We start from the raw sequence: 23,070 nt of genomic DNA, 5'->3' as shown, positions 1-23,070 counted from the left end.
AACCAGAAAGGTCCAGAGGTCATAGGTCACAGTTCAGTCCTTTAATGGAGGTTAAGTGTGAAACGTACAGTTGTAATACATGGATTTATTCCTATGAGAACCTGTTTGAATCATATGACAACATCCAACAAGCCTAGGTAATCACATGACACATCATAGAGACAGCTACATTGGAACCTACCAGCTACAGACAATGGCTAGTCCAATTTATATAGTATTGATCTATAGAGCAAGTGCATTCATACATATATATACCTACATTTATATACACATATATGCATACAGTTACATAAGGTGCTTCGCCACACGGTCTTCCACTGGAGTTCTCCCCTTATACGGTCTTCCCAGCAGGTAGAATTCTCTGGTGAGCGGGGCTAAAAGGAAGAGTACAATCCCAGCCTTTTAGCTGCCTCAGACTTGGTTAGTGTCTTCCTCTGTGGGAAGGGGTAATGGTGGGGGGAAGAAGAGGAGGGGCCGAGGGGGTGGGCCCCACCACCCCGAGAATGATGGCTGCCGAAGCTCAGCTGCCTGGACAGGACAGCCGGAGCAGAGGACTTCCTGCTGGATCCCCCTGACACCCCGCTGTCCAGCTCTTCGGAAGATCCAGAGGTTGAAGCCCCAGAGGGAGTCAGCTCCCCAGCCGAGCCCCGGGACTGACCCTCTGACAGGGGGGACGGGGAGGAACAGGGCGTGGAAGAGACAACGCTCGGACAGCTAGGATTGAAGGTGGTTTGTGGCATGGGGGCGTTGTTGACCAGGCAGGTCCGTCTGTGCATGCCTAGGTGTGAGTGCCAGGGGCCCTTCTCCATGTGGACAGAGGAGGGAGGCTGGGAGTCCTGGTTTGGGAGCCCCCACCTCTCAGGGGAGTCCTCCCCACTCCCGTGGCTAAAGGGGACCACACTGACCATGGAGCAACCATCTGTCTCCACTACTGGGGCTGGGGACAGGGGGAATAGAGGATGAGGGATGTGTGCAGAAGGTGGGGGCAGAGGATGATGGATGCGTGCATAAATTCAGGAGTGATGTGTGCAATGTGTGTGTGTGTGTGTGTGTGGGGGGGGTCAGACAGATTAAAAATAATTTGCATCCCAAGCTTCCTGTTTAAGACGCGAAAAGAATGACTTACACAAAAACGTAAATTTGCAAATCAATTCGACATCATTAATAATAACACAGCAGGATTTAGGCATGTCATGTCAAATTTGATCTGTGACACCTTCCTACGTTAAGAAGTTCATTTTGTCAAGAACATACATTTAAAAAATCATAAACGCGATAACTGCTTTTTGTAGCGTTTGCCCTATGCTACGCAACCTGGAAATCGACGCCCAACTTTCGGACACAACATGAAGTTGCGCACAACGTGCTAAAATCACACACTTAATTAAGTAAATACCCCGCTAACAGCAAACTTACCTTGTCTAAATAAAACCACCTGAGTTTGTCGCTTTTGCTTTTCTCTGGTGCAACGGTACTGTTCTCTGAGCAAAGCTATATCCATTCTGCTCCTCTCCTCCGTCGATTCAGTTTGGTTGTCCTCGTCCACGAGGCGTCTCACGTCCCCGGTGGCAGTTTCACCTCTAATAACATTCCGTGATCTAATAGGTTCCCAGGAACACGACGAATCTGAACAGCAGCAAGACATTATCCTGTTTGCATTGGCCCAAGTATAGATTTTATTTCACATCTGTAAAAGATAAGGCAAGTCAGTTTGCAGAATATGTTGTCTTTAGCTCTGTCTTCAGCCAGGCTCTCTTTACAGTGTGGTGTTTTGGACTGAATGATGTGCAAACATCTGAGGACAATTGAAGGTTGGCCTTTCCTGTGAAAACAGAAACGTTTACAGTTTACTCGCTAGTTTACTCTCTTGCAAGAGGTGGAAACAGTTATCTAAAGGATGGAGGGAAAATTATCAAGATATCAATAAATCTGCACCTTACCTCAGCCAGTTTTGGTATAATCCTAATGCGTGCCAGATAAAGTAATTGTATTTGTATAACCTGTGTTTAAAAGCTGTCTTACCTAAAGGCCTGTGGTTAATGTGGTTTAAAACGTGTTTGATGATTTAATATTAGAGAGGAAAAAAGACAGAATTAATTAGAGAGGGCAGACAAGAAAGAGAGAGTATACTGGTGTTGCTAGTTTGAAAGCCATATGTTGACACAGCAGGATGTTGAAGTAGAGGGTGAGTCCTGATACTAAATGTTGACAGGAGAGCAAGTGACATCACTCAGGTGTGTGTAGGCCATATCACAAGTGTATAAGGTGTATAACCGCCCTGGAACAGGTTTTATACAGGCTGTAAAACATCTGTTCTAGGTGTTTAGACCTGTAAATTATAGGTGTATCACAGCCACCTGATCCTGAATGGAAGGTATGGATAGCTGTGAAGCGTTCTGACAGTTGTTATTAAAGACGCAATAAGTAACATTATAAAATACATCAAAATATGAAAAATATGCGCCTCCAATTCTTGTCTGAACTTCAGCACTTTCCTACAGATGGAGTTTGATTGACAGTGGTTCAAGAAGCTAGCCAAGGAAGAATACCTAAAGTCAATTGGCTGGAACAGAATTGCTAGAACATAATTGGCTGGAAAGTAGGTGCTGCAAAATTAGAAATTGACATTCCAGTGTTGCTGGACAACTTTAAGAGGACATCATTACACAAACGTTTATAGGCGACCAAACTTTTCATTACAACAAATCTTACTTATTGCACTTTTAACCCTGTAAGACCCAACCCTATAATTTCAACATCACCTTTAGCGCTCCAAAAAAATACATTAGCAAATAAGATTTTTTTGGAACGACTACATTTACCAATGGGTCCTATTGTCTTGCCTTGCAATGCTATTGGATACATTTGGTCTTTCAAAAAAAAGAAATGAGCAATTAAAGAGCTAAAGGTGACATTGTAATTTTACAACAAGTGGTCTTAAAGTCCTTATGAAAATGTTATCTGATGAATCAGACTGTTTTGTATGGAAGTGTAAATCGGCAAATCCATGGGATTCCTTCATTTCCATGAATTGTTCCACGGGTTTCCTGTTGCTGCCAAGAGGCCTGTAATCTCTCTCTCAGACAGACTGACAGTCTCTCTCTATCTTTCTCCCTCTCTTTCTCGCGTTCTCTCTCTCTTTCTCTGTCAGCAGTCTAGTCTAGTCTGCTTTTCAAGCTACGGTCTCTTTAAAACTTTAACCCATCACGTCCCGTGGGGAAATCATCGCGGATTAGTTCACTGTTTTCATCGGTGTCTGCCATGGCACATAATTCGGATTCTCTGTACCTGGGATTTGACTTCAGCACTCAACAGGTAGGTGCACACTGCTGTTCACCTGCTGGGTTGATGTTGGTCAAATAGGCCACTTCACAAGCACCAAGTCGAAAATGTGCAGAGCATGCGGAAAAAGTACGAGAGGAGTCTGACTAAAAATCAGCTATGAGTCTAGCTGTATTCATTTGCTGGGTTTACACTACGTGAATTTCAGCAGTGACACTCCGTAGTACAAGGGGTGTTTTCATTAACGTTTTTTTACGGCTTCAACTTTTCCAACCCCCCCCCCCCCCCCCCCCCCCCCCCCATATTCAGCACACAGCCCAAACAAACCAGATAGTTGTTGTGTGTCTTGTAAACTAAATAAACAGACATCATTCATTTTAGGTTGCTAACCCCTATGGTGTGACTGTCTGCAGCTCAAGGTTGTGGCCATTGACGGAGGGCTGAATGTGGTGTACCAGAACAATGTGCAGTTTGACAGTGAGCTGCCCGAGTTCAGGTAATGACTAACTTGCTGCAGTTTTAAATTGATGTTGACATATTGTTTCATAACCTCCTTTCTGCCCCTCTCTCTTCCAGGACCCAAGGAGGAGTCCATGTCCAGGCTGACAGACTGACCGTCACTTCCCCAGTCCTCATGTGGGTGAAGGTAGGGTCGTGTCTTCCATAAAGTTGCCCTCCAATCTCTTGGACGCTTCATCTGTCATGACCTTTCACCTGTTACCTCAGGGCTCCTCTCCTCACAAACAGTATCTCAGACCTAAAATCGAGGTATGAGTTGGTAAAATATTAACTTTGGGATATCACCTATTTACTGTGTGTCCTGCTGCTCTGCTGTCCCAGGCCCTGGACCTGCTTCTGGAGAAGATGAGAATCTCTGGATTCCACTTCTCCCGTGTGAAGGCCCTCTCTGGGAGTGGTCAGGTCAGTGTGGGAGGTAGACCTGTATGTGCGGCCCCTTCCCCCAGGACGGCCATTTGACATCCCTTTAATGTCCCTGTGTGTGTGTGTGTGTGTGTGTGTGTGTGTGTGCGTGTGCAGCAACATGGCAGTGTGTACTGGAGGAGAGGAGCCAGCCAGGCCCTGAGACAGATGAAGCCTGGAAAGAGTCTGCATCAGCTGCTGCAGGTAGACTTCTGTCTGTCTATCTGTCTATCTGTCTATCTGTCTGTCTGTCTGTCTGTCTGTCTGTCTGTCTGTCTGTCTGTCTGTCTGTCTGTCTGTCTGTCTGTGGTCTATGTGGTGTGTAAGTGTAGAGTTATGTGTGTGAGTGTGTGTACAGTTGTATTTGTATGTGTACAGTTATGTGTTTCTGGAGTTGTGTGGGTGTGTGTGTGTTGTGTGTGCAGAGCAGCTTCTCAGTGGCAGACAGCCCAGTGTGGATGGACTCCAGCACCACACAGCAGTGTCAGTACTTGGAGGCAGCACTAGGGGGCGCTCAGAAGCTGGCTGATATCACCGGCTCCAGAGCCTATGAGGTAGGCATGCATGGAGACATGAGTGAGTGAGCATGTGAACATGTGAATGTATCGGGGTTGGATTGACAGTTTTGGAGAATCATCTTGTTCACTCATCTCTCTCTCTGTCACAGCGTTTCACAGGAAATCAGATTGCCAAGATCCACAAAACCAAGACTGACCAATACATGGCCACCGAGGTAACATTGTGACTATTGTATCTATTAAGAATGCATGAGGGCCCCTCTCATCGGTCTAAAGTGTCTTCTTCCCTCCATTATAATTCCAGAGAATTTCATTGGTCAGTAGCTTTGCTGCATCGCTGTTCCTTGGAGCCTATGCTGCAATAGATTACAGTGATGGTCAGTCCAGATAACTATGATTAACCTCCTATGACATCAGATTAGATCACATTAGATCCGACTGTGTGGAGTTGGCCAGCTAACTGGGTTTTGTGTCCAGGTTCCGGTATGAACCTGATGGACATCACTACCAGGACCTGGGCTCCACGCTGCCTGGAGGCTGTAGCACCAGGCCTGCATGACCTGCTGGGAGATCCACAGTCTTCTACTGCTGTTCTGGTACCTGGGGCTGGGGGGTGGGAGGGGCGAGGGGGTGGGGTGTTGAAGGGTTGCTTGTTGTTGCTGAGGTGTGTGTTGTCTCTGTTCAGGGCTCGGTCTCGTCCTACTACGTGTCTCGGTACGGCTTCACACAGGACTGCAGGGTGGTGGCCTTCACTGGAGACAACCCAGGTAGTAACCCTGTGGCCCTGCATGGTGTGGTCATGTCTCGGCCCATGAAAGCTATGAAAGCTGTCTTATGTCTTGTTTCCTGTTGCTCTGTCCTGTGCAGGATCCCTGGCTGGGATGAGACTAAAGGAAGGAGACGTTGCTGTAAGTCACATCCACCTGTCTGGTCTTACAATTATGTGCTGCTCCCTTTGTGATGTAATTTTCCTTTAAGTGGTCCTCTTACCCATCTAATACATATATATATGTGTGTGTGTGTGTGTAGGTGAGTCTGGGCACCAGTGACACAGTGTTTCTGTGGATCACAGAACCTCATCCAACCATTGAGGGACACATCTTCTGCAACCCTACAGACTGTCGGGCCTACATGGCCTTGATATGGTACAAACACACACGCACACAACACACACACATACTCACTCCAAGGAGTTACTCGTGGAGGCTGGTGTGTGTGTGTGTGTCTCTGTTTCCAGCTTCAAGAACGGCTCCCTGACCAGAGAACGAATCAGAAACGAGTGTGCTGGAGGATCATGGGAAGCTTTCTCCTCTGCCCTGCAGTCCTCGCCTCCGGGTAACCATGGAAACATAGGTACCGGTGATGGCATTTTGGTGTACTGTATATTGCTCGTGTGTTTTGCCATTCAGGCTGTCTAATGTGATTGATCAGTGGTGTGACATGGGGAATGTGTGGCCTGTTTTCAGGGATTTATTTTGACACCATGGAGATCACTCCATCAGCAATGGGAGTTCACAGGCTGGACAAGGACGGCAATGAGGTGGGGCGGGGGAGGGGGCGGGAGAGGAGTTATTAAGGAAGGATGAGGAGACAATAGACCAAACCATATTTCACGAGTCAGTTAAGAGCCTGTGACCCCCCCCTCTCTCTCTCCTCCGCAGGCTCTGGGGTTCCCCCCCCAGACAGAGATCAGAGCTCTCCTGGAGGGTCAGTTCCTGGCAAAGAGGCTCCATGCTGAGAGACTGGGCTACAGGATCAGTTAGTTCTGCTCTTCCTCCAATCCTTGCTCTATTCTCTCTGTCTCTCCCCCTCTCCATCTGTCTCTTTTCTCCCTGTCTACGGAAACACGTGGAGAAATGCTATGGATTTATACTACTCTCTTTCTCAGTTCCAGGTACCAGAGTTCTGGCCACGGGAGGTGCCTCCTCCAATCAGGATATCCTGCAGGTCAGTGATGTCACTTCCTTCCATCTGGACATATACTGTATCTTGGTGTACAAACACACTTTGTATTTCTCTCTCTCTGTCTCTCTGTCTCTCTGTCTCTCTCTCTGTCTCTCTCTCTGTCTCTGTCTCTCTCCCACTCCCACCCTTGGTGTATGTTACTGTCCTCCCTCCACAGGTCTTATCAGATGTTTTCAGTGCACCAGTCTACACCATTGATGTGGCCAACTCTTCCTGTCTGGGTTCTGCATACAGGGCCCTGCATGGTGAGATCTGACCTATGCATCTATCAGGAGGCTCCTCAATTTCATATAAACATTAAATTGAGGAGTATGCGTGTGTGTGTGTGTTCAGGCTTGGTAGCTGACCAGGGTGTTTCGTTCTCTGATGTGGTCCAGAAAGCTCCGGAACCCAAACTAGCTGTGACGCCCACACCTGGCTCACAAGAGGTACCGTCCACTCCTCTCTCTCTCTCTCTCTCTCTCTCTCTCTCTCTCTCTCTCACGCTCACACTCACGCTCACACTCACACTCACACACACACAGCCAGCAATCCTAGATGTGTGTGTTTCAGGTGTTCCAGCTACTGTTGAAGCGCTACGCCGAGTTGGAGAAGAAGATTCTACAGACCCTGTAGAATCGCCCCTGACCCAGCTTGACCAATCGGCTCAGCTCAATGTTCTGTCTTTGGCCTGATTGGAGATGTTGTCAAGGGAAGAACAAAACACAACAGTGTCTTTCAAGTCATTCCAACTGCCTCCTTAGATTGAAGGATGTTGTTAACTTGACTGTTTTATTGGTTGTATGATTAATTGATTGATGCAGTCTGTACATGAGTCTTGTGAGATGGACCAACTCTTGTCATTTCAGGGTTGTGTGTGTGTGTGTATGTTTTGAATGTTCTACGTCTATATGAGAACACTGATGTTCTCACCAGTGTCCATGATCCACAATTACTAGTGTTAGGATGAACCTGGTGAACCACACACCTGTATTCTGCAGCCTGGATATCCACAAACAAAACATGTATGTATAAAAGCACATTGAGCTGCAATTCTTGTATGAAATGTGCTATGTAAATAAAGTCTTATATGAGATGCACCTCCTTTCAGTAGGCTATTGCGATAGTGATATGGACGCTCATGCAAAGGTCAAAGGTGACTTGCTCTATTTAGGTGTACTTTATACCCCAGAAATGTGCCTTGTGGGAAGGTTTGAAGAGATTTATAGGTGTTGGTCTTTCTTTGCCTGTTTGTGTTGATGTGTGATTAAAATATCATAGAGTGACAGAAAGAGGCAGGAAGAAAGGGAGATGTGAGAAAAAGAGATCAGATTGCAAAGTGAAAAGTAGAGATGGACTGATGGCATACTACATCCGGTGGCAACAACATTGGATGCCATCTGCAGTTAAACACCGCCGAAGAAGAAGAAAACACGGAAGAAGGACAGGGACTCAGATGTGGGCATGGTCCACAGTCTGGAGTTTGCAAACATGTCGTCAAGCGACGACACGAACGTTGTTGGAGGAGTCCATGGGCTTCTTTTGAAGCTTTATGCTTCTCTCTCTGATAGTGACTCTAGAAATGCAGCTTTGAAATGCCATGATATTATCGGGGATTTGGGGCAGGAATGCATGTTAACACAAAGCGAGAATGAACTTGGTAAGATTTCAGCCTTACCCCGCGCGCGGGACCTAGCCTAGCTGTTTGACTGTTACCTGTCTATCTTGCGTGTTAAAATAAGTAATATTATAGCAGTTTGCAAGATGTATATCTTGAGTACCAGAAAATAGCCACTTGCCAAATAAGGTGACTAACCAGTGCTTCGTGCTAACGATAGCTGACCGATAACAACTCTAATGGTTAGCTAAATGGAACTAATCAGGCAATACAATATATATTTTTCGGAACTTTTTCACTTCAATACAGTTTCATGTGTTAATTTACAACGATAACACTGCCCTGTCATATGTGAACAGCGCCACGCTGCGTGTCATTCATTTGTCCAGAACGTAAACAAAGCATGAGTTGATCCACTTGATTCTTGCGTCACATGGCCTCGGGCATGTTCTTCAGCTGATTGCTTATTTTGGAAAGAATATCGGGTACATTACTTATGCAACGTATTTTCCTTCTAAGCTTTACAGACATCCCTGTTGCTTTCAAAAGAAGAGGGATTGCTCACTTTCCTAAAAAAATCTCTGGCATGTGACAAGGTATGCTTATGGATCCAGATATGCACCAATTTCATGATGGAACATCGCTGGCCTTTAAACTTGTATAAACCCATGCATTTTGATTTGCAGCTGGTGGACACAAGGGTAGAAATCCTCAGTCTTATTGAGAAATTCTTGCAAAGGATCACAGCAAGTGTCAAGAGCTGGAATAATACATATGCTATTGATATAAGGGTATGGTATTAAGGGTGTGATGTTGCTATTTTACATGGGCTCTTAGGAGCTTTGTAAACAGTCCTCTTAAATAACATATTTACTCAGTCAACAACATTCTTTAGAATGTGGTATTTTCAAATCTAATTGTCTGTCTTTATCATTGTTTGGCCCGTCAGGATACGTGTCTGAATGTATATACAAAGGACAAATCTGCAAAATGCAGGGTTTCATCATTGGACCTCCTTATCAAGGTTAGTCTTGGTTTAAACATAGAATTTGGGACAACATCGTCTCCTTCCACCTGAGGAAGAGTGAGAGACATATTCTGCCCAAAGGTGGCCAGCACACTTCCAGCACATTAGTTACATAACATGGGCACAAAACAAGTTATAATTGTCTACTGTAACAGCTGACTCCAGGTTCTGCTAGCTTACTTCCAGTCTTTCCACTTAAGCTTAAATTACTTCCAACAGCTACTTCAAATACATTTTTGCCAACTCATGATTACGTTATTTGATACTGTAGCAGTCTTTTTTATTCTGTCATAATAATGCTTCTTCCATTAAATCCATTTACCTGGTTTGTAGGTTCTTTATTTAACAAAGGACTCCAGCATTGCACAGGATATGAAAGTTGGTGACATATTCAACAAATTCTACAGTGAGCTGTGTCAGAAGAATAAACTTCCTGATACAGGTACAGTAACTATTACAAAATTATTTGTAATCTGACCTTCCAAGTGTTCCATTTAAGGAAAATAAATACAATCAGTTTTTGGATATGTTTTGTGATACAAGGCAAACATGGCTTAACTATGTGCCAACTCTCATGTGCCACCTTGAAAATAATTCAGACTGCGAGGGGGAAATTCATGGCTGGAATTTAATCGGCTTATTACGTTGTGATTAGCAATTTAGAACTACAGATCTTTCAGAACTTTTTGTTGTACACTGACGTAAATGTAACCCTAAGACCTGTTGTATTCATTTCAACAGTTCTTGGGAAAATCTATGAGCTGCTGGGAGTTTTAGGTGAAGTTCATCCCAGTGAAATGATCAACAACTCAGAAAAACTCTACAAAGCCTTTCTAGGAGAACTGAAAGAGCAGGTACAGACACTCAGTGTGTCAGATTACTGCATCAGCATTTAGGCCTTTAGTTATGAACAATGCTATTGATCCCGGATTGATTTGATTATTTGAGAGAAGTCTTATTTGTTGGTGGGGAGCATTTTTGTACTGTCTTAATTGAGTTCTCTTCATCTGAATTTCAGATGACCTCATTAACAAAGGAGCCAAAGCTGACAGTTGTAGCAGGATGTTTAAAAGGAATCACAGCTCTTCTGGTTAATTTCACCAAATCCACAGATGATGGTTTGTTATCATAATAACATGTTTTATATGCTGCATTTCCGGTAGCATTTTTCATCATTATAACGATGCGTACCTTTTCCTTGTTTAATAATACTTTTCTGTGTTTCTTTCTTGCTTGTGCAGACCCTAAGACATCGAAGGAAATATTTGACTATGCCATGAAGACAATTAGTCCCCAGGTACTCTTACAACAAGCCTATGCAACAAGATTTGAGATGCATGCAGTGCAACTCAGAAAGCCTTTAGTCATTTTTGCATCACAAACTGTATTCTTGTTCACCAAACTGTAACAGTAATATCTTTACATACTTCAAATGTTATTGGTTCTTTATTTTGAATATTATTTCTGTCAATCAGCTCATCCATTTAACTTTCTTGTGTTTCTCTTGTAGATGGAAATGACGCGTTATGCTGTCACCATAGGTAAGATTCATCATCATGTCAGGGTTTGAGCAAAGCAGCCATGTTTCTCCACTGACCCCTGAATTGCCTCCTTGAGGTTCATGAATGTTTGTTCACTTGTTAGCCGTTTTTGTCTTTTCTCACAGCTGGGCTCAAGCTGTTTGCCAAGCATTCTAGTCAGCTAAGTAGCAGCTTCATGGAGCATTATAAAGCTTTGTTTGAAGTCATGTCCAAGCTTTGTGGACACATCAACGCAGAAATTAAGAAGACAAGTTATTATGCCTTGGAATCCTTCCTGAAACAGGTAGGCATGGTTATTGTTGTTTTCGAATTGCACCAATGTTCAGTTTGTGTGACTTCTGGATAAATATTTTCAGGTTGCAAGCTTGGTGGCTGAGAATGTGGAACAACATAAAAGCAAACTGAAGTTCTTCATGCAGAAATTCTGTTCCATAATCAAGACAATGGATTCCTCACACAAGGAGCTCTCCATCGCTATCCGAGGATATGGTTTCTTTGCAGCTGTATGTTTGTTTTGCCTCCTAATCCTTTTTTGACTGAACTGACAACTCAAGTTGCATGGCTACCGCCACAGTCTAGTCCAATTTAGATTAAGACAATTTCCGACACAGATTCTTAATGAACGAAAATCGCTTTCTCTAACCTGTTACCTTGTCTCAGATAACTTATTTTAAGGATATAGTAGTCAGGTGGGCATTTTTTTAAATAACGTGTGTGTGTCCCCAAGTTTAATGTTGCGTTTTAGAAGTAGATGTACACTCGTTGAAATTGAGGTATGATGTATTGTTGCCTTTGCAGCCGTGTAAAGTTGTTTGTCCTCAAGACGTGGACTTGATGTATGTGGAGCTGATTCAGCGGTGCAAACAGATGTACCTCACAGAGACTGACAGGGAGGATGAGAATGTTTACCAGTTGCCCAGCTTCCTGGATTCTATTGCCAGTGTTCTCATTCACCTGGAAAAGGTATTCTAACATTCTGGCTGTTGTTTAGTAGCCTCGGATGAGGTTTCATATCATAACGATGGAAAAATATATTTCTCTTAATTTTGAGGGAGTGAATTAAAAAGATTTTATTCGTCTATTGAAAGTGAAAATGTTGGACGCACTTATCTAACAAATTGGTCGGGAACAGTAACTTGCTGTTCGTGGCCTTATTTGTTTGAACTAAAATGTTCTCACAGTGTGTCCTTGCATATAAAATGTGAAGTTATTCTAAAACCAGGTGTGTGTGAGCAGGTCCCAGAGGTGTACACGCCTGTGCTGGAGCGCCTCATGGTGGTTCAGATCGACAGCTTCCCTCAGTACAGCCCCAGGATGCAGCCCACATGTTGCCGTGCCGTCCTCAAGGTGTTTGTTGCCATGGCATCCAAGGGTCCCGTGCTCTGGAGTTTCATCAGTTCAGTGGGTGAGTGTCTGATTGGACGTCCACATCATGCTGTGTGAACATGTGGCTCTTGAATGTGTGTTGAATTCAATATGATTGTAATTTGTTTGTCTGAAATAGGAAAAAAGTAGGCTATGTTTGGGGTCTGCATAGTATATCCCTGAAAGCCTTTTTCCAAAATGTGTAAGTTCCTTTTCTTTCTCAGTGCACCAGGGCTTGATCCGGGTCTGTTCAAAGCCAGTCCATTTTCCGGAGGTGAGCTGATGTTTTGAACAAAATGTATTGAAGTTGAAGCAGGTTTTAAAACTTCAAAGGTTTTGGTTTTGGTTCTGTATCAACTTAAAATTTGTCTTAACTTTATGGGAAAACGTTATGGGAAAATATCAGTGCTTTATTATACCATTGTATTTATCAAACTGCATTATTACAAAGGTCAAAATGTGATTATACTTCATGATACCTTTAAAGAAGTAGCTGTGGGCAGATTTCAATTCCTGGTCAGTCAAAGTACAGTCAATGAACTTTTGAACTTTTGATAATGAACACTTTGTAGGAGGGCAATCTGCAGACTAGGAGTAGCAACAGTTCAACATCCTCTGATGCCCAGACCGGAAGATGGAAAGTTCCCTCTTGTTCAGACTACCTTGACCTATTCAAGGGTCTGTTAGACTGCGATCGGTTGAAGGTATGTCCTGGTGCCTGTTTGGTTGCAACAAAGTATGGCACCAATCTGCTGTCATTTAACCATTAGTTCATTTAATAATAAATGATGTCTGCTTGATGTCAAATCTGTATGAATCAGGGAAACAGACCTCATTAAATAATTGAGAGCTTTTCGTGTGTCACCTCAACCCTCACCATAGGGTTGTCCTCCTGGTGACTGTGTTGACCTTTTATTTAGTTAGCACTCTTACCTATAAATTCGAACTATATTAGTAAAAGGGGCTAAGTAAGTGCACATTGTTAATTTCTGCAAAATATAAAGACTGTCTTTTCCTTGTATTCTGATGTTTTTACTACATTTAATTGTCATATGATGTGATCATGTTTTGCTGTAGGACTCCGGGTTTCTAGATGGATCGTTTGATATCCAGAACAGTGCTCTGAAGTCTTTGAGCCGTCTCCTGTATGACGAGCTGGTGAAATCCATCCTGAAGATCGTTGAGAAGCTGGACCTCTCTTTGCAGAAAGTCAACATGGACGATGAGGTACAGGACACAGAACTGAAAGTGTACAAGGTGTACTTCATTCAAGATTCAGTTTGGTAGTTATTTACATTTGCTTTATACATTGTACGTTAATACCTGAATTTAAAAGAATCTTTCTTAAATTCTATCAAGAAACATTTAAAAAAACTTAACAGTTCCTTACAAACCACTGGTTTGTCATTATTAAATACTTAGTTTGAAGTAAACAAACAATTATTTGTAAATGTAGATTTTGTGTAGTTATTAAGTGTCACACTACATGCTTTTAAGTCTAGCTCTTTGCCTGTTTCCCAGGGTCAGAAGGATGTCAGTGGTTTGGCCTTGCCCTCTTCTGACCCCTCTGCTCACCTTCTGCCTAACAAACCCAAGGACTTTACTGCCTTCATCAATCTGGTGGACTTCTGCAGGTACAGCTGGACTGTTAATCAACCACATTATGTTCCCTTGTCAGTGTCCAAGACCCTAATGTTGATCATCTTTATATAGTTGATCATCTTGATATGGTCAGCTCTGATTGGTTCTCATACTGACTGGTCCCACCTTTCATGACTTAAGCCATAATTCTGTTATTGCAGTGAATTGCTGCTGAATAAGCACGTGGAGTATTTTGAGCAGTGGGTGTACCCATTGAGCCATGAACTCATCCTCCAGTCCATAAGATCCCCTCTTGTCAGTGGCTTTTACAAGCTTCTCTCTGTCTCCATGGTAGTGGCCAAAAAAATCCAGTATTTCCAGGTAAGAACGTCTTTGAGTCATATTGCCTTGAATCTCTGGCCTTGTTTTGTCTACCTGAAACAGATCTTCACTGGTCTGCTGTATTTTCCGTATTCTTATAGGGGGTTGGTCCCAAAACATTGAAGTCCGTCGAGATAGACCCTTTGAAATGTGGCAGTTTTGCCCTTTTCTCAAAGTTTGGAAAAGAGGTAGGATACAATTCTTTGCTTTAAAGGCAACCTTTATATCTCATTCCTTTTAGAGTGGCTGTGTTGCTACATGCGCCATCATATTGCACATCAAGTTTATAATGGTCTCTCCTCAGGTGTCTGTAAGAATGAAACAGTACAAAGATGAGCTGCTGGCATCCAGCTTGACGTTTGTTCTTTCACTTCATTATGACATTGTTGCTCTTGACATCAAAGTGTATGTCCCTGCGCTACAGGTATGTAGCTGGAGTGTGTTATGTAGCCTAAATGAGGTTCTTTGTCATTAAATTATTGAACATTGAGTAAACCATAGCTTACAACAGGTTTAATTCCTTAGGAAAGTAGATAAGATAAGATATACTTTTTATGTTATTCCCAAAACCTTTCAGAATCATTTTCAAATTATGATGGGGTATTGTGGACAAATTTAGGACACCTAAATATTGTTCTGTAAGTAATGCTAACTTAATCCATGTTTGACCTTGTAGGTAGCTCTGAAGCTTGGCCTGAGCCACACCCCTCTGGCAGATGCAGCCCTGGATGCCTTGGAGGTGTGGTCCAGACGCATCCCAGCTGAGACCATGCAGCCCTTCTACAAGGACATCCTGCCCCACCTGGATGGATACCTGAAGACCGCTGACACAAATGGTCCTTTTACCTGATCCCATTGTAATATCTGTACTTTAGCAATAATCCTATTAAGAAGTTAGTAATCTTTTAATTTAAATCTGCAAAAATGACTTGACACAGCTTTGTATGAGGTAAAGAAGGAAGTATTTAAACAGTGTAAACTATTAGACTAAATAAAAAATATTTTTGTCATTGTAGATAATGATGAACAAGGCTTGGAAAGGATGTCTCTCTCTGGAACTGGAAAAGAAAAAGGCTATGGAATCATGATGAAGAGGCTGCTGAAGATGTCCAAGAATCTTACCATGGTAACGCTGCTCCCAATCTTACTATGGTAACGCTGCTCCCAAAATCGCTTGAAGCAGTACTGGTTTGTGTGTGCTATCTGTGTAAGAAGGAAAGTATAGAATAGAATTAGGCCTTTTGACATGTATGTGTGTGTATGTGTCAGGAGGAAGATGCCCCTCTTGCGATGGTTAGGCGCAGAGTTGTGCGTCTTCTGGGACACCTTGGAGGACAGCACAACAGGAATCTGGTCACAGGTGAGATTCATGGTTCAAGTATGAAACATGTAGTTATGTTGTATTGTATATTACATGTATTCATCTAAATGCATCTTACACATTAAACAGTCATAAAATGTGAGAAAAGTGAAGCTACAGTAGGACTTCCTTTACCACTCAGTCAGATGGAGCAAATCTGTTCAATTTCATACCCAAAAAGTGCTTCTGAATTAGAAGATATTGTGTTTTTAATAGTGTACATATTAGTTACATTTTGCTTAAATGTCTTTCATATAATTCATTTTTATCCAGCAACTTCAGCCGAAGAGATGATGAAGAAGTTTGTGGCCTGGGACAGCCAGCAGAGGCTAAGCTTTGCTGTGCCTTTCACTGATATGAAGCCAGTTATCTACCTTGACCCTTTCCTACCACGCATTGCTGAACTGGCCTTGTCTACAAGTGACAGGCAAACCAAAGTATGTCAAAACACAAAGACATTGCAATATTTGGGGTGTCACAACTCGCTATTAATAATTTAACTATCAATTAAAAAAACATGCATGTTTTTGATGTAGGGGGAAATTAACAAATTCTTCGAACAGATTTGGAACCCATCTTTGAATGCTAAACCCTGAATCCACTGCACACTAATGCTGTTGTGTTTGCATGTGCACAGGTGGCAGCCTGTGAGCTGCTTCACAGCGTGGTGATCTACATGATAGGGAAGGGCTCTCAGATAGTGGAGGGGGAGAACTCACCGCCTATGTACCACCTACACAAGAGGATCTTCCCAGTGCTTCTCCGTCTAGCCTGTGATGTGGATCAGGTCAGTAATGAGGGGGTCAGATGGCTGAGCGGTTAGGGAATCGGGCTATTAATCACAAGAGCGTCTGCTAAATGATTACATGTAAATGTAATGACTATGGAGCTAGTTTGGCTTGATGAAAACTCGGGGTGAAAATCACGTGTATAGAGTTTTTATCACGTTGGCGGTCCTACATCGGTTGTTTCAGCCAACGATTTTTGATACCCTGATGTGCTATGATGCACTGCAACGGGAGACGCTAAAACGTTTTCTTAGCAGCTACTTTTCAGATGACTGCTAGACTGCTGCTGCATCGATAGGCGCTTTAACGTGAACTGCTCTGACTTCTTATGTTTTCAGGTCACAAGACAGCTCTTTGAACCACTGGTGATGCAACTCATCCACTGGTTCACTAGCAACAAGAAGTTTGAAAGTCAGGACACAGTAGCTGTTTTAGAAGCCATTCTGGTAAATGTTCCTTTTTATATTTGGCTTTTGACATTTTGCAACAATTTGTCTTAAACCATCTTGTCTGTATTAGAGCACTCATATAGATATTTATTGGTTCAGGATGGACTGATCGACTCAGTAGACAGTACTCTCAGAGACTTTTGCGGTCGCTGCATTCAAGAGTTCGTCAAATGGTCCATAAAACAGACGTCACCCAAGCAGCAAGAAAAGAGTCCAACCAACATCAAGTCTGTCTTCAAACGCATCTACAGTCTCGCCTTGCATCCGAATGGTTTCAAAAGACTTGGTGCAGCCTTGGCATTCAATAACATCTACAGACAGTTCAGGTCGGGTCTTGTCGTACTGTTAACCAGGCTTCACTATCTGTAAAATGTCATCTACAGAAAATATAAAAGATGTACTGTGGTGGGACATTTGAGTATCAGAGACACATCTGTTTGACATTTTAAACTATGGAGGAAGCTGGTAATAAACATTGTCTTGTCTTTACAGAGAGGAAACCTCCTTGGTGGAGCAGTTTGTCTTTGAAACCCTGGTCATATTTGTGGAAAGCATGACACTGGCCCATGCAGATGAGAAATCATTGGGTAACAAGATGGCCTCATAGTTCCCACTGATGTTAAAGCTACTGCTGTTATGTGGTGTTTCATACATATTCCTCTATCTCTCCAGGGACCTTGCAGCAGTGTGGGTCTTCCATTGACCACCTGAAGAGAATTATAAAAGGCAAGGCTAACAGCCTTAACCAGCACAATGCCAAGAGACGCATTCCTAGGTTAGTTCGTCTGGATGTTTCCCATTTTCTTGCTTAATTTTCATTAAAATGGTTTGAACGATATTCCCCAAACATTTCAATTTTGGAAGAAGCAAGTATAATAAATAGTTTTATCTTTCCCTCCAACAAGAGGATTTCCCAAGGATGAGCGAGTGTGCCTGTGTGACGTGGTCATGTGGCTGCTGGAGCAGTGCGGTCGGCCTCAGACTGAGTGTCGTCACAAGTGCATGGAGCTGTTTTATGAATTTGTGCCGTTACTACCAGGTGAGAGGTCCTCTGTGAAATGTTGTCTTGAATGTGCGTTTGCATACGTCTTTCCTGAAAGAGGAAAGATGTGTTGACATGTACAAGCGAGCTGTAGTATTCTCACTTCCCTATTTCCATTTTCCTGCTTTAGACGGGGTATTAGGCTTTTTGACACCTCAGCAACCAGTCGCCTGCAGGTGCACGTAACTAAGTGTGTGTTTTGTGTGTCGATGTGTTTTAATTTCAGGTAAGAAGTCTCCATCTCAGTGGCTGGAGGGTGTATTGATGAAGCAGGATGATGGATTTCTCGTGGCCAGGTTTGAGGGTGGGGGCCTCTTCTTTCAGCCCACACTTAGGGACCTCTCTGGCCCCTTCAGTGTGAGGGCCACCCTGCAATGGATGGATCTGCTGTTGGCTGCACTGGACTGCTACAACACTTTCATTGGGTTACACATCGTCAAGCCTCATCAGATACTAGGTGAGTTCAAACTGCCAAACTACATCTTCTTCTGATTTAATATACTGTATTTGTTTGTTCACCGCATGTAATTTGTTGTCTTATGTTGTTCTTAAGATGAACCTAGTTTGCGATGAGGCTGTTTCATCATAAGATTGGATGGTATTATATGGAAATGTTATGTACGAAAAAAAAGTGATGTGTTTAATCTTCTCTGTTCCAAGGTTCCAGTGAGAAGTCCAGCTTTCTGAAGGCTGTGGGCTGGTTCTTGTCTACGCTGGCCACACAGGGACTGGAAACAGCAGAGAGCTGTTTCACAGTTGGACAGAAAACTTCCTTTTTCAGTCTGAGTGAGACAGACCAGTACAACTACAGCAAATGCACCATTATTGTACGACTGTTTGAGTTTGCTGCAATGGTGTTGGCCAAATGTCAGCAGGACTTTTGGAAGGTACGGAAGACATGTTTAGAGTTATTTTTTTTACATTTATGTATTCATTTTGTCCTGTTTACAATGTGTCTAAGTAGGATCAATTCTGAACAGGATTCTGAATTTCGTCTAAAGTCCTCAGTTTTCAGATCAGACAACCACAGCTTGCTGCCTTCTGACTAGGTGCTGGAGAAGGACATTTTGAATCCCAGCTTCTTTGAGCTGGCAGCCTTGTGTGTGTGCCAACCCTCCTCTGTGGGTTTTAACATGGCTGACTTGGAGGTGATGACGCGCCTGCCTGAGGTGTGCGTGCTTCTGCTGAAGGCTGTGGTAGCCACTACCTACCGTACCAACATGGAGGACAGCATCTCTAAGAAAATATCCAACCAAAGGTTGTTTTTTTTTTTCATCCTAGATTCAAGATAATGTGATTGTTTAAGCAAAGGCAGAGGGTAATCACAGCTAAAGTACTTTCTTTTTGGAGACTATGAACTGGTTTAATTTGAATTGGCTCTATATAATTAATTGACTGTGTATGTTTTGTGTTTGTGTTCATTAGTTTGGAGAAGCTGTGCAGTGTGGACCTTTATGATCCTAATTCCCACACCAGCCATGCCGAGGTGGAGATGGTGCTGTCTGCCTGTAAGCAGATCCACAAAGCTGGCTTCCTAAGTTCGATTCTGCAAAGCCAGGTACTCCAACTTAAACTCTCTTCTTGTCTTGTTCTTTTGCCTAAACAATTAATAAAAAAATCTGTGTGTTATCGAGTGTGTTATGAGTGGAAGCAGACGACACTGAAACCATGTTATTATCCCTGCTTGAATTGATGTCAGCTACTGTAATGTAATCACCTTTTGTGGTGCGGTCCAATGAAGGATCAGAGTTACGCTAAGAGCCTTGGGTCTCGACTCCTCATGGCCGTGTACAGAGGCATCGCTCCCGGGGAAGAGAAGAGGGCTCTGCCTTCCATGGACGTGAGGAGCAGGAGGTTAGCAGATGGACTCCTGCAGCTGGCCTTCTACCTCGGTGGACAGGTTTGTACTCTCTGTGTGATTGGGAAAAAGTATTTTAGCTGGACTGAACACGTTTTTTTAATTTATATTTGTCACACAAAAAGCAGATTACAAAAGCATTCTGAAAGTGTTTGTTTAATTTCTGTCTGTTTCATGTCAATCAGATGCCAAATGTTTTTTGGTTTTTGGTTGCAGAGTGACCAGGTGGTGGACTTGTTGTTAAACACGATCATGCTATCCGTGCCGCTGTCGGAAGGCCACAATCGCAACTTCCTCAGTTTCTCCCACGGAGAGTACTTCTACAGCCTCTTTCAGATGACTGTCAACTCGGAGCTGCTGAGTAACATAGACAACACTGTGCCAAAGCTAATGAAGGCTGCCACCCACAACCCCAGCATGGTACTGGAGACACCCTCATTTATTATTTAACTTTTAATAAATGATTTGGTTGTATGCAAGTACATGATACAGGTACCAGGTATACAATATCATATACTGTATGTCAGCCAAATAGCATTTTTTCCATATTTTCTCACATGGTTTGGTGTGTGTTTGTGTCTGGCAGGTGAGCGTGCTGTTGAATGGCATGCTGGACCACAGTTAGGGTTAGGGTTACATTTTTTCCATATTTTCTCACATGGTTTGGTGTGTGTTTTTGTCTGGCAGGTGAGCGTGCTGTTGAATGGCATGCTGGACCACAGTTTCCGGGAGCGTGTGGTTAGGAAGAACCACGGAAGCAGGCTGGTTGAGCTTGTGCTGCAGAGGTGGGACTGTCTGCACCCCTGGTGGGGCACGAGCGCCTCTACTCCCGAAAGCAAGACTGCCACTCTCGTTCTCCTCTCCAAGCTTCTGCAGGTGCAGATTCACACCACTCAGCGGTTCATTCGCTTTTCCAGTTACTGTAAATGTTGTTTTAATCTCTTTTTTTTTTCTCTCCTCTCAGATCGATTCATCCGTGTGTTCGAACACAGACCATAAGGCTTTTCATGTGGTCTTCACCACTTTCACCACACTCATAGTAGACATGACACTCCCTTTGAATCTCAAAGTAAGACATCTTAATCAACATACCTAAATACATAGGGGGTGAATGATAGGTTTCAGAACGTGAATATCAGCCACGCACAGACCCAGACAACACTCAAAGCGTTCCGCATAACTACGTAGATACAAAAAGAAATCATATCATATTTGCCATGTCTGTCGTTTGTGTTGCCTGTCTGCAGAGTCAGGCCCTCATCATCCTGCCCTTCTTTACCACCCTGCCTGAGGAGCCTCTGGCTGAGCTGCAGAGGGCTCTGGAGGCCCTGGTGGCCTCTCACTTCCCCATGCAGTCAGATGAGTTCTCCAGGGGATCACTGCAGCGCAATAACTACATGGAATGTATTCGCAAGGTAGAAGGAAAGTCTTTGAACAATTGACAACTTTAATTATTTTAAATTCACTTCTTTGGCCATAGTTTGGTTAACCGTTTATAGACGTGAGCATTTTTGGTGATGGAGCGTCTTGTGTTTAGTTTCTGGATGCCTTGGAACTCTCTCAAAGTCCGCTGCTGTTGAAACTGCTGGCTGAAGTTCTGTGTCGGGACACAGTACACATCATGGAGGACCTTTTCCAAACCTGTTTCCAGAAGATAGCCAGACAGTCAGTGTCCCACAACTCTCACGATTCATACATGGAGCTACACAGTGTTGCATTGCGTGTTTTTTGTCACATTGTTGTGTTTTTACTCACTTTTACTCTTTTACGTGTGTTCCGATGTGACCAGGTCCAACCCTGAGCGGCAGGTGCTGCTCCTATGTGCTGTGTACAGAACCTTCGAGAAGGGGGACGTTCCAGTACCGTCCATGGTGCAGGCCATGCTGGATAGGGTCCTGCTGCCTCTGGCCTCTCACTGTGACCCAAAGGCCCTGGATGACTTCTTTGTCGCTAACATCTCGACCATCATGGCCTCTTTACACTTGCGCTTCACTAAGGTTAGGCACTGAGCTGGTTAGGTCTCATGTTTTGCATGGATGGATTAGAAGGGCAGATCAGCATAGCTTGACTTAGTAACCAAGGACTATGGTTCCTGGTATTTGTCCAAATGTATGTCCACGTATGTGCATGTTTAGTGTATGATAGTGTACTGTGGCTTGTGATGCACCCTCTTAGGTATGGTTCTCTAGTGATAACTAAGGAGTCTATCCACTTGCATCTGCTAAAGGGGCAAAAATGTAAATGTACCTTAGAGGAACTATTATGGTATGTTTAAAGATTCACATTTCCCCCACGTTTGTCCTTCTCCAGTCCAGTGAGGTGGTGTTTGAAGCCCAGTTGATGAAGAAGAATGGCTGCTACAAGCTAATGGAGCTGCTGTACTCGAGGCTTCCCAAAGAGCAGCTCTATTCTAAGAACTCCCAGATCAACCAGGCCTTCTGTGGCACAGCCAATACAGAGGGCAATGAGCTGTCGAAAGCACTCATCAAGTAGGTCAACTCATCAGTAGATCAGAACAGATTGTGTTTGGACAAGAAGTTGAAACAGTTTACTATATTATTATTTATTTTGCAGTTTTTCGAGTCAGAACTTTGCTTTCAAAAACAGCGGGACATATGGCAGCAGCAACTCTACATGAGAAACTTGGGGAGACACAGTGGATAAATGGTTAATTAAATTTGAATTTCCTTCAGGTCCTGCTTTGAAGCCTTCACTGAAAACATGACAGGGGAAAGCCAACTGCTGGAGCAGAGGAGGCTGTACCATTGTGCTGCATATAACTGTGCCACGGCAGTCATCAGCTGCAGTTTCAATGAGACCAAATTCTACCAAGGATTCCTCTTTACAGAAAAGCCTGAGAAGGTAAATATTAAAGTCTGAATTCAATACACAATAAGACGAGTATTTGTGGAAACAATTATAGGGCTTTCAATTGGATGAATTCAATAGCAAGACTACAATGCCATAGTTCTCCCTAAATGTGAGAGTTTCAAAATGTGCAGACAGCATACGTAACTGTAAAAGAAGACAACTACCATGCATTTACTCCTATTAACTTTTTTAAATGTATTTTTTATTCTTTTCCAGAATCAGTTTATTTTTGAGAATATCATCAATACTGAAAGGACATACAGATTCCCAATTGAAGTTGAGGTATGTTCATTTTTTATTATTACCTCCAATTAAATAATTTTAATTGGTCACTCAGAACTAGTCCTTTTCTTTGGTTTCTGTAGGTACCTCTTGAGAGAAAGAAGAAATACATAATGGTTCGGAAGGAAGTGAGTGAAGAAAACAGAGGTAAGCTTACTGTTGATCAAACCAGCCACCCGTTGCAATTACCATTTGAAGAGATACTGTTTTTGACATGGTCTATAAACATTGACCATGCTGTT

General features: G+C 43.2%; 3 protein-coding genes across 8 annotated transcripts in view; 2 read left to right on the top strand and 1 right to left on the bottom strand.

Annotated features, from left to right (window-relative positions):
• Window positions 1-10: 10 nt before the first annotated feature.
• On the bottom strand, window positions 11-2,169 carry LOC124470483 (uncharacterized protein C9orf152-like). 4 transcript variants are annotated; one of them, XM_047024396.1, is made up of 3 exons: window positions 1,941-2,169; window positions 1,417-1,822; window positions 11-937 (listed from the first exon to the last, which is right to left on the bottom strand). In XM_047024396.1, the coding sequence occupies exons 2-3, from the start codon at window positions 1,643-1,645 to the stop codon at window positions 375-377; spliced, it is 792 nt and encodes a 263-aa protein (XP_046880352.1). In that variant the 5' UTR covers window positions 1,646-1,822; window positions 1,941-2,169; the 3' UTR covers window positions 11-374. The 4 variants fall into 4 exon arrangements, with proteins under 4 accessions (XP_046880352.1, XP_046880353.1, XP_046880354.1 ...); XM_047024397.1 differs by having other exon boundaries at window positions 2,023-2,169; XM_047024398.1 differs by having other exon boundaries at window positions 1,417-1,687; window positions 2,023-2,169.
• A 716-nt stretch (window positions 2,170-2,885) lies between these two features.
• On the top strand, window positions 2,886-7,758 carry xylb (xylulokinase homolog (H. influenzae)). 3 transcript variants are annotated; one of them, XM_047024345.1, is made up of 19 exons: window positions 2,886-3,315; window positions 3,696-3,778; window positions 3,859-3,928; window positions 4,123-4,203; window positions 4,321-4,407; window positions 4,629-4,757; window positions 4,871-4,936; window positions 5,026-5,098; window positions 5,199-5,317; window positions 5,407-5,488; window positions 5,589-5,629; window positions 5,751-5,866; window positions 5,959-6,074; window positions 6,188-6,261; window positions 6,383-6,479; window positions 6,610-6,668; window positions 6,844-6,931; window positions 7,020-7,114; window positions 7,239-7,758. In XM_047024345.1, the coding sequence occupies exons 1-19, from the start codon at window positions 3,262-3,264 to the stop codon at window positions 7,299-7,301; spliced, it is 1,593 nt and encodes a 530-aa protein (XP_046880301.1). In that variant the 5' UTR covers window positions 2,886-3,261; the 3' UTR covers window positions 7,302-7,758. The 3 variants fall into 3 exon arrangements, with proteins under 3 accessions (XP_046880301.1, XP_046880302.1, XP_046880303.1); XM_047024346.1 differs by having other exon boundaries at window positions 2,890-3,315; window positions 3,664-3,778; XM_047024347.1 differs by lacking the exons at window positions 2,886-3,315; window positions 3,696-3,778; window positions 3,859-3,928; window positions 4,123-4,203 and having other exon boundaries at window positions 4,634-4,757.
• Window positions 7,759-8,097: 339 nt separating this feature from the next.
• prkdc (protein kinase, DNA-activated, catalytic subunit) overlaps window positions 8,098-23,070 on the top strand; it is a 29,981-nt gene continuing 15,008 nt past the window's right edge. Inside the window, exons 1-45 of the mRNA XM_047024266.1 lie at window positions 8,098-8,325; window positions 8,803-8,879; window positions 8,970-9,074; window positions 9,233-9,307; window positions 9,644-9,752; window positions 10,052-10,164; window positions 10,329-10,428; window positions 10,552-10,607; window positions 10,821-10,851; window positions 10,977-11,134; window positions 11,208-11,354; window positions 11,650-11,814; window positions 12,088-12,256; window positions 12,441-12,490; window positions 12,789-12,920; window positions 13,294-13,443; window positions 13,738-13,850; window positions 14,019-14,178; window positions 14,280-14,366; window positions 14,483-14,602; window positions 14,855-15,014; window positions 15,195-15,304; window positions 15,448-15,538; window positions 15,812-15,975; window positions 16,176-16,325; window positions 16,665-16,772; window positions 16,875-17,101; window positions 17,268-17,362; window positions 17,448-17,550; window positions 17,681-17,814; window positions 18,044-18,274; window positions 18,478-18,704; window positions 18,867-19,075; window positions 19,243-19,375; window positions 19,559-19,717; window positions 19,892-20,095; window positions 20,363-20,551; window positions 20,640-20,744; window positions 20,923-21,090; window positions 21,213-21,340; window positions 21,465-21,672; window positions 21,986-22,164; window positions 22,369-22,537; window positions 22,763-22,828; window positions 22,912-22,975. Coding sequence (XP_046880222.1) covers window positions 8,130-8,325; window positions 8,803-8,879; window positions 8,970-9,074; window positions 9,233-9,307; window positions 9,644-9,752; window positions 10,052-10,164; window positions 10,329-10,428; window positions 10,552-10,607; window positions 10,821-10,851; window positions 10,977-11,134; window positions 11,208-11,354; window positions 11,650-11,814; window positions 12,088-12,256; window positions 12,441-12,490; window positions 12,789-12,920; window positions 13,294-13,443; window positions 13,738-13,850; window positions 14,019-14,178; window positions 14,280-14,366; window positions 14,483-14,602; window positions 14,855-15,014; window positions 15,195-15,304; window positions 15,448-15,538; window positions 15,812-15,975; window positions 16,176-16,325; window positions 16,665-16,772; window positions 16,875-17,101; window positions 17,268-17,362; window positions 17,448-17,550; window positions 17,681-17,814; window positions 18,044-18,274; window positions 18,478-18,704; window positions 18,867-19,075; window positions 19,243-19,375; window positions 19,559-19,717; window positions 19,892-20,095; window positions 20,363-20,551; window positions 20,640-20,744; window positions 20,923-21,090; window positions 21,213-21,340; window positions 21,465-21,672; window positions 21,986-22,164; window positions 22,369-22,537; window positions 22,763-22,828; window positions 22,912-22,975 — 6,094 coding nt within the window. The 5' untranslated portion in view covers window positions 8,098-8,129. The remainder of the gene's footprint in view (window positions 8,326-8,802; window positions 8,880-8,969; window positions 9,075-9,232; window positions 9,308-9,643; window positions 9,753-10,051; window positions 10,165-10,328; window positions 10,429-10,551; window positions 10,608-10,820; window positions 10,852-10,976; window positions 11,135-11,207; window positions 11,355-11,649; window positions 11,815-12,087; window positions 12,257-12,440; window positions 12,491-12,788; window positions 12,921-13,293; window positions 13,444-13,737; window positions 13,851-14,018; window positions 14,179-14,279; window positions 14,367-14,482; window positions 14,603-14,854; window positions 15,015-15,194; window positions 15,305-15,447; window positions 15,539-15,811; window positions 15,976-16,175; window positions 16,326-16,664; window positions 16,773-16,874; window positions 17,102-17,267; window positions 17,363-17,447; window positions 17,551-17,680; window positions 17,815-18,043; window positions 18,275-18,477; window positions 18,705-18,866; window positions 19,076-19,242; window positions 19,376-19,558; window positions 19,718-19,891; window positions 20,096-20,362; window positions 20,552-20,639; window positions 20,745-20,922; window positions 21,091-21,212; window positions 21,341-21,464; window positions 21,673-21,985; window positions 22,165-22,368; window positions 22,538-22,762; window positions 22,829-22,911; window positions 22,976-23,070) is intronic.

This window comes from Hypomesus transpacificus, chromosome 8 (genome assembly GCF_021917145.1).
Source record: "Hypomesus transpacificus isolate Combined female chromosome 8, fHypTra1, whole genome shotgun sequence".
NCBI lineage: Eukaryota > Metazoa > Chordata > Actinopteri > Osmeriformes > Osmeridae > Hypomesus > Hypomesus transpacificus.
This window is presented reverse-complemented; position numbering and strand designations above follow the sequence as displayed.

Coding starts and splice junctions, on each gene's coding strand:
- LOC124470483 (XM_047024395.1), bottom strand. CDS start 1,645: ATGTCTTGCTGCTGTTCAGATTCGTCGTGTTCCTGGGAACCTATTAGA. Junction 938..1,416: donor GGTGGTTTTATTTAGACAAG/GTAAGTTTGCTG, acceptor CCCTGTCCCCAG/CCCCAGTAGTGGAGACAGAT.
- xylb (XM_047024345.1), top strand. CDS start 3,262: ATGGCACATAATTCGGATTCTCTGTACCTGGGATTTGACTTCAGCACT. Junction 4,937..5,025: donor ACCAATACATGGCCACCGAG/GTAACATTGTGA, acceptor TTATAATTCCAG/AGAATTTCATTGGTCAGTAG. Junction 6,480..6,609: donor GAGACTGGGCTACAGGATCA/GTTAGTTCTGCT, acceptor TCTCTTTCTCAG/TTCCAGGTACCAGAGTTCTG.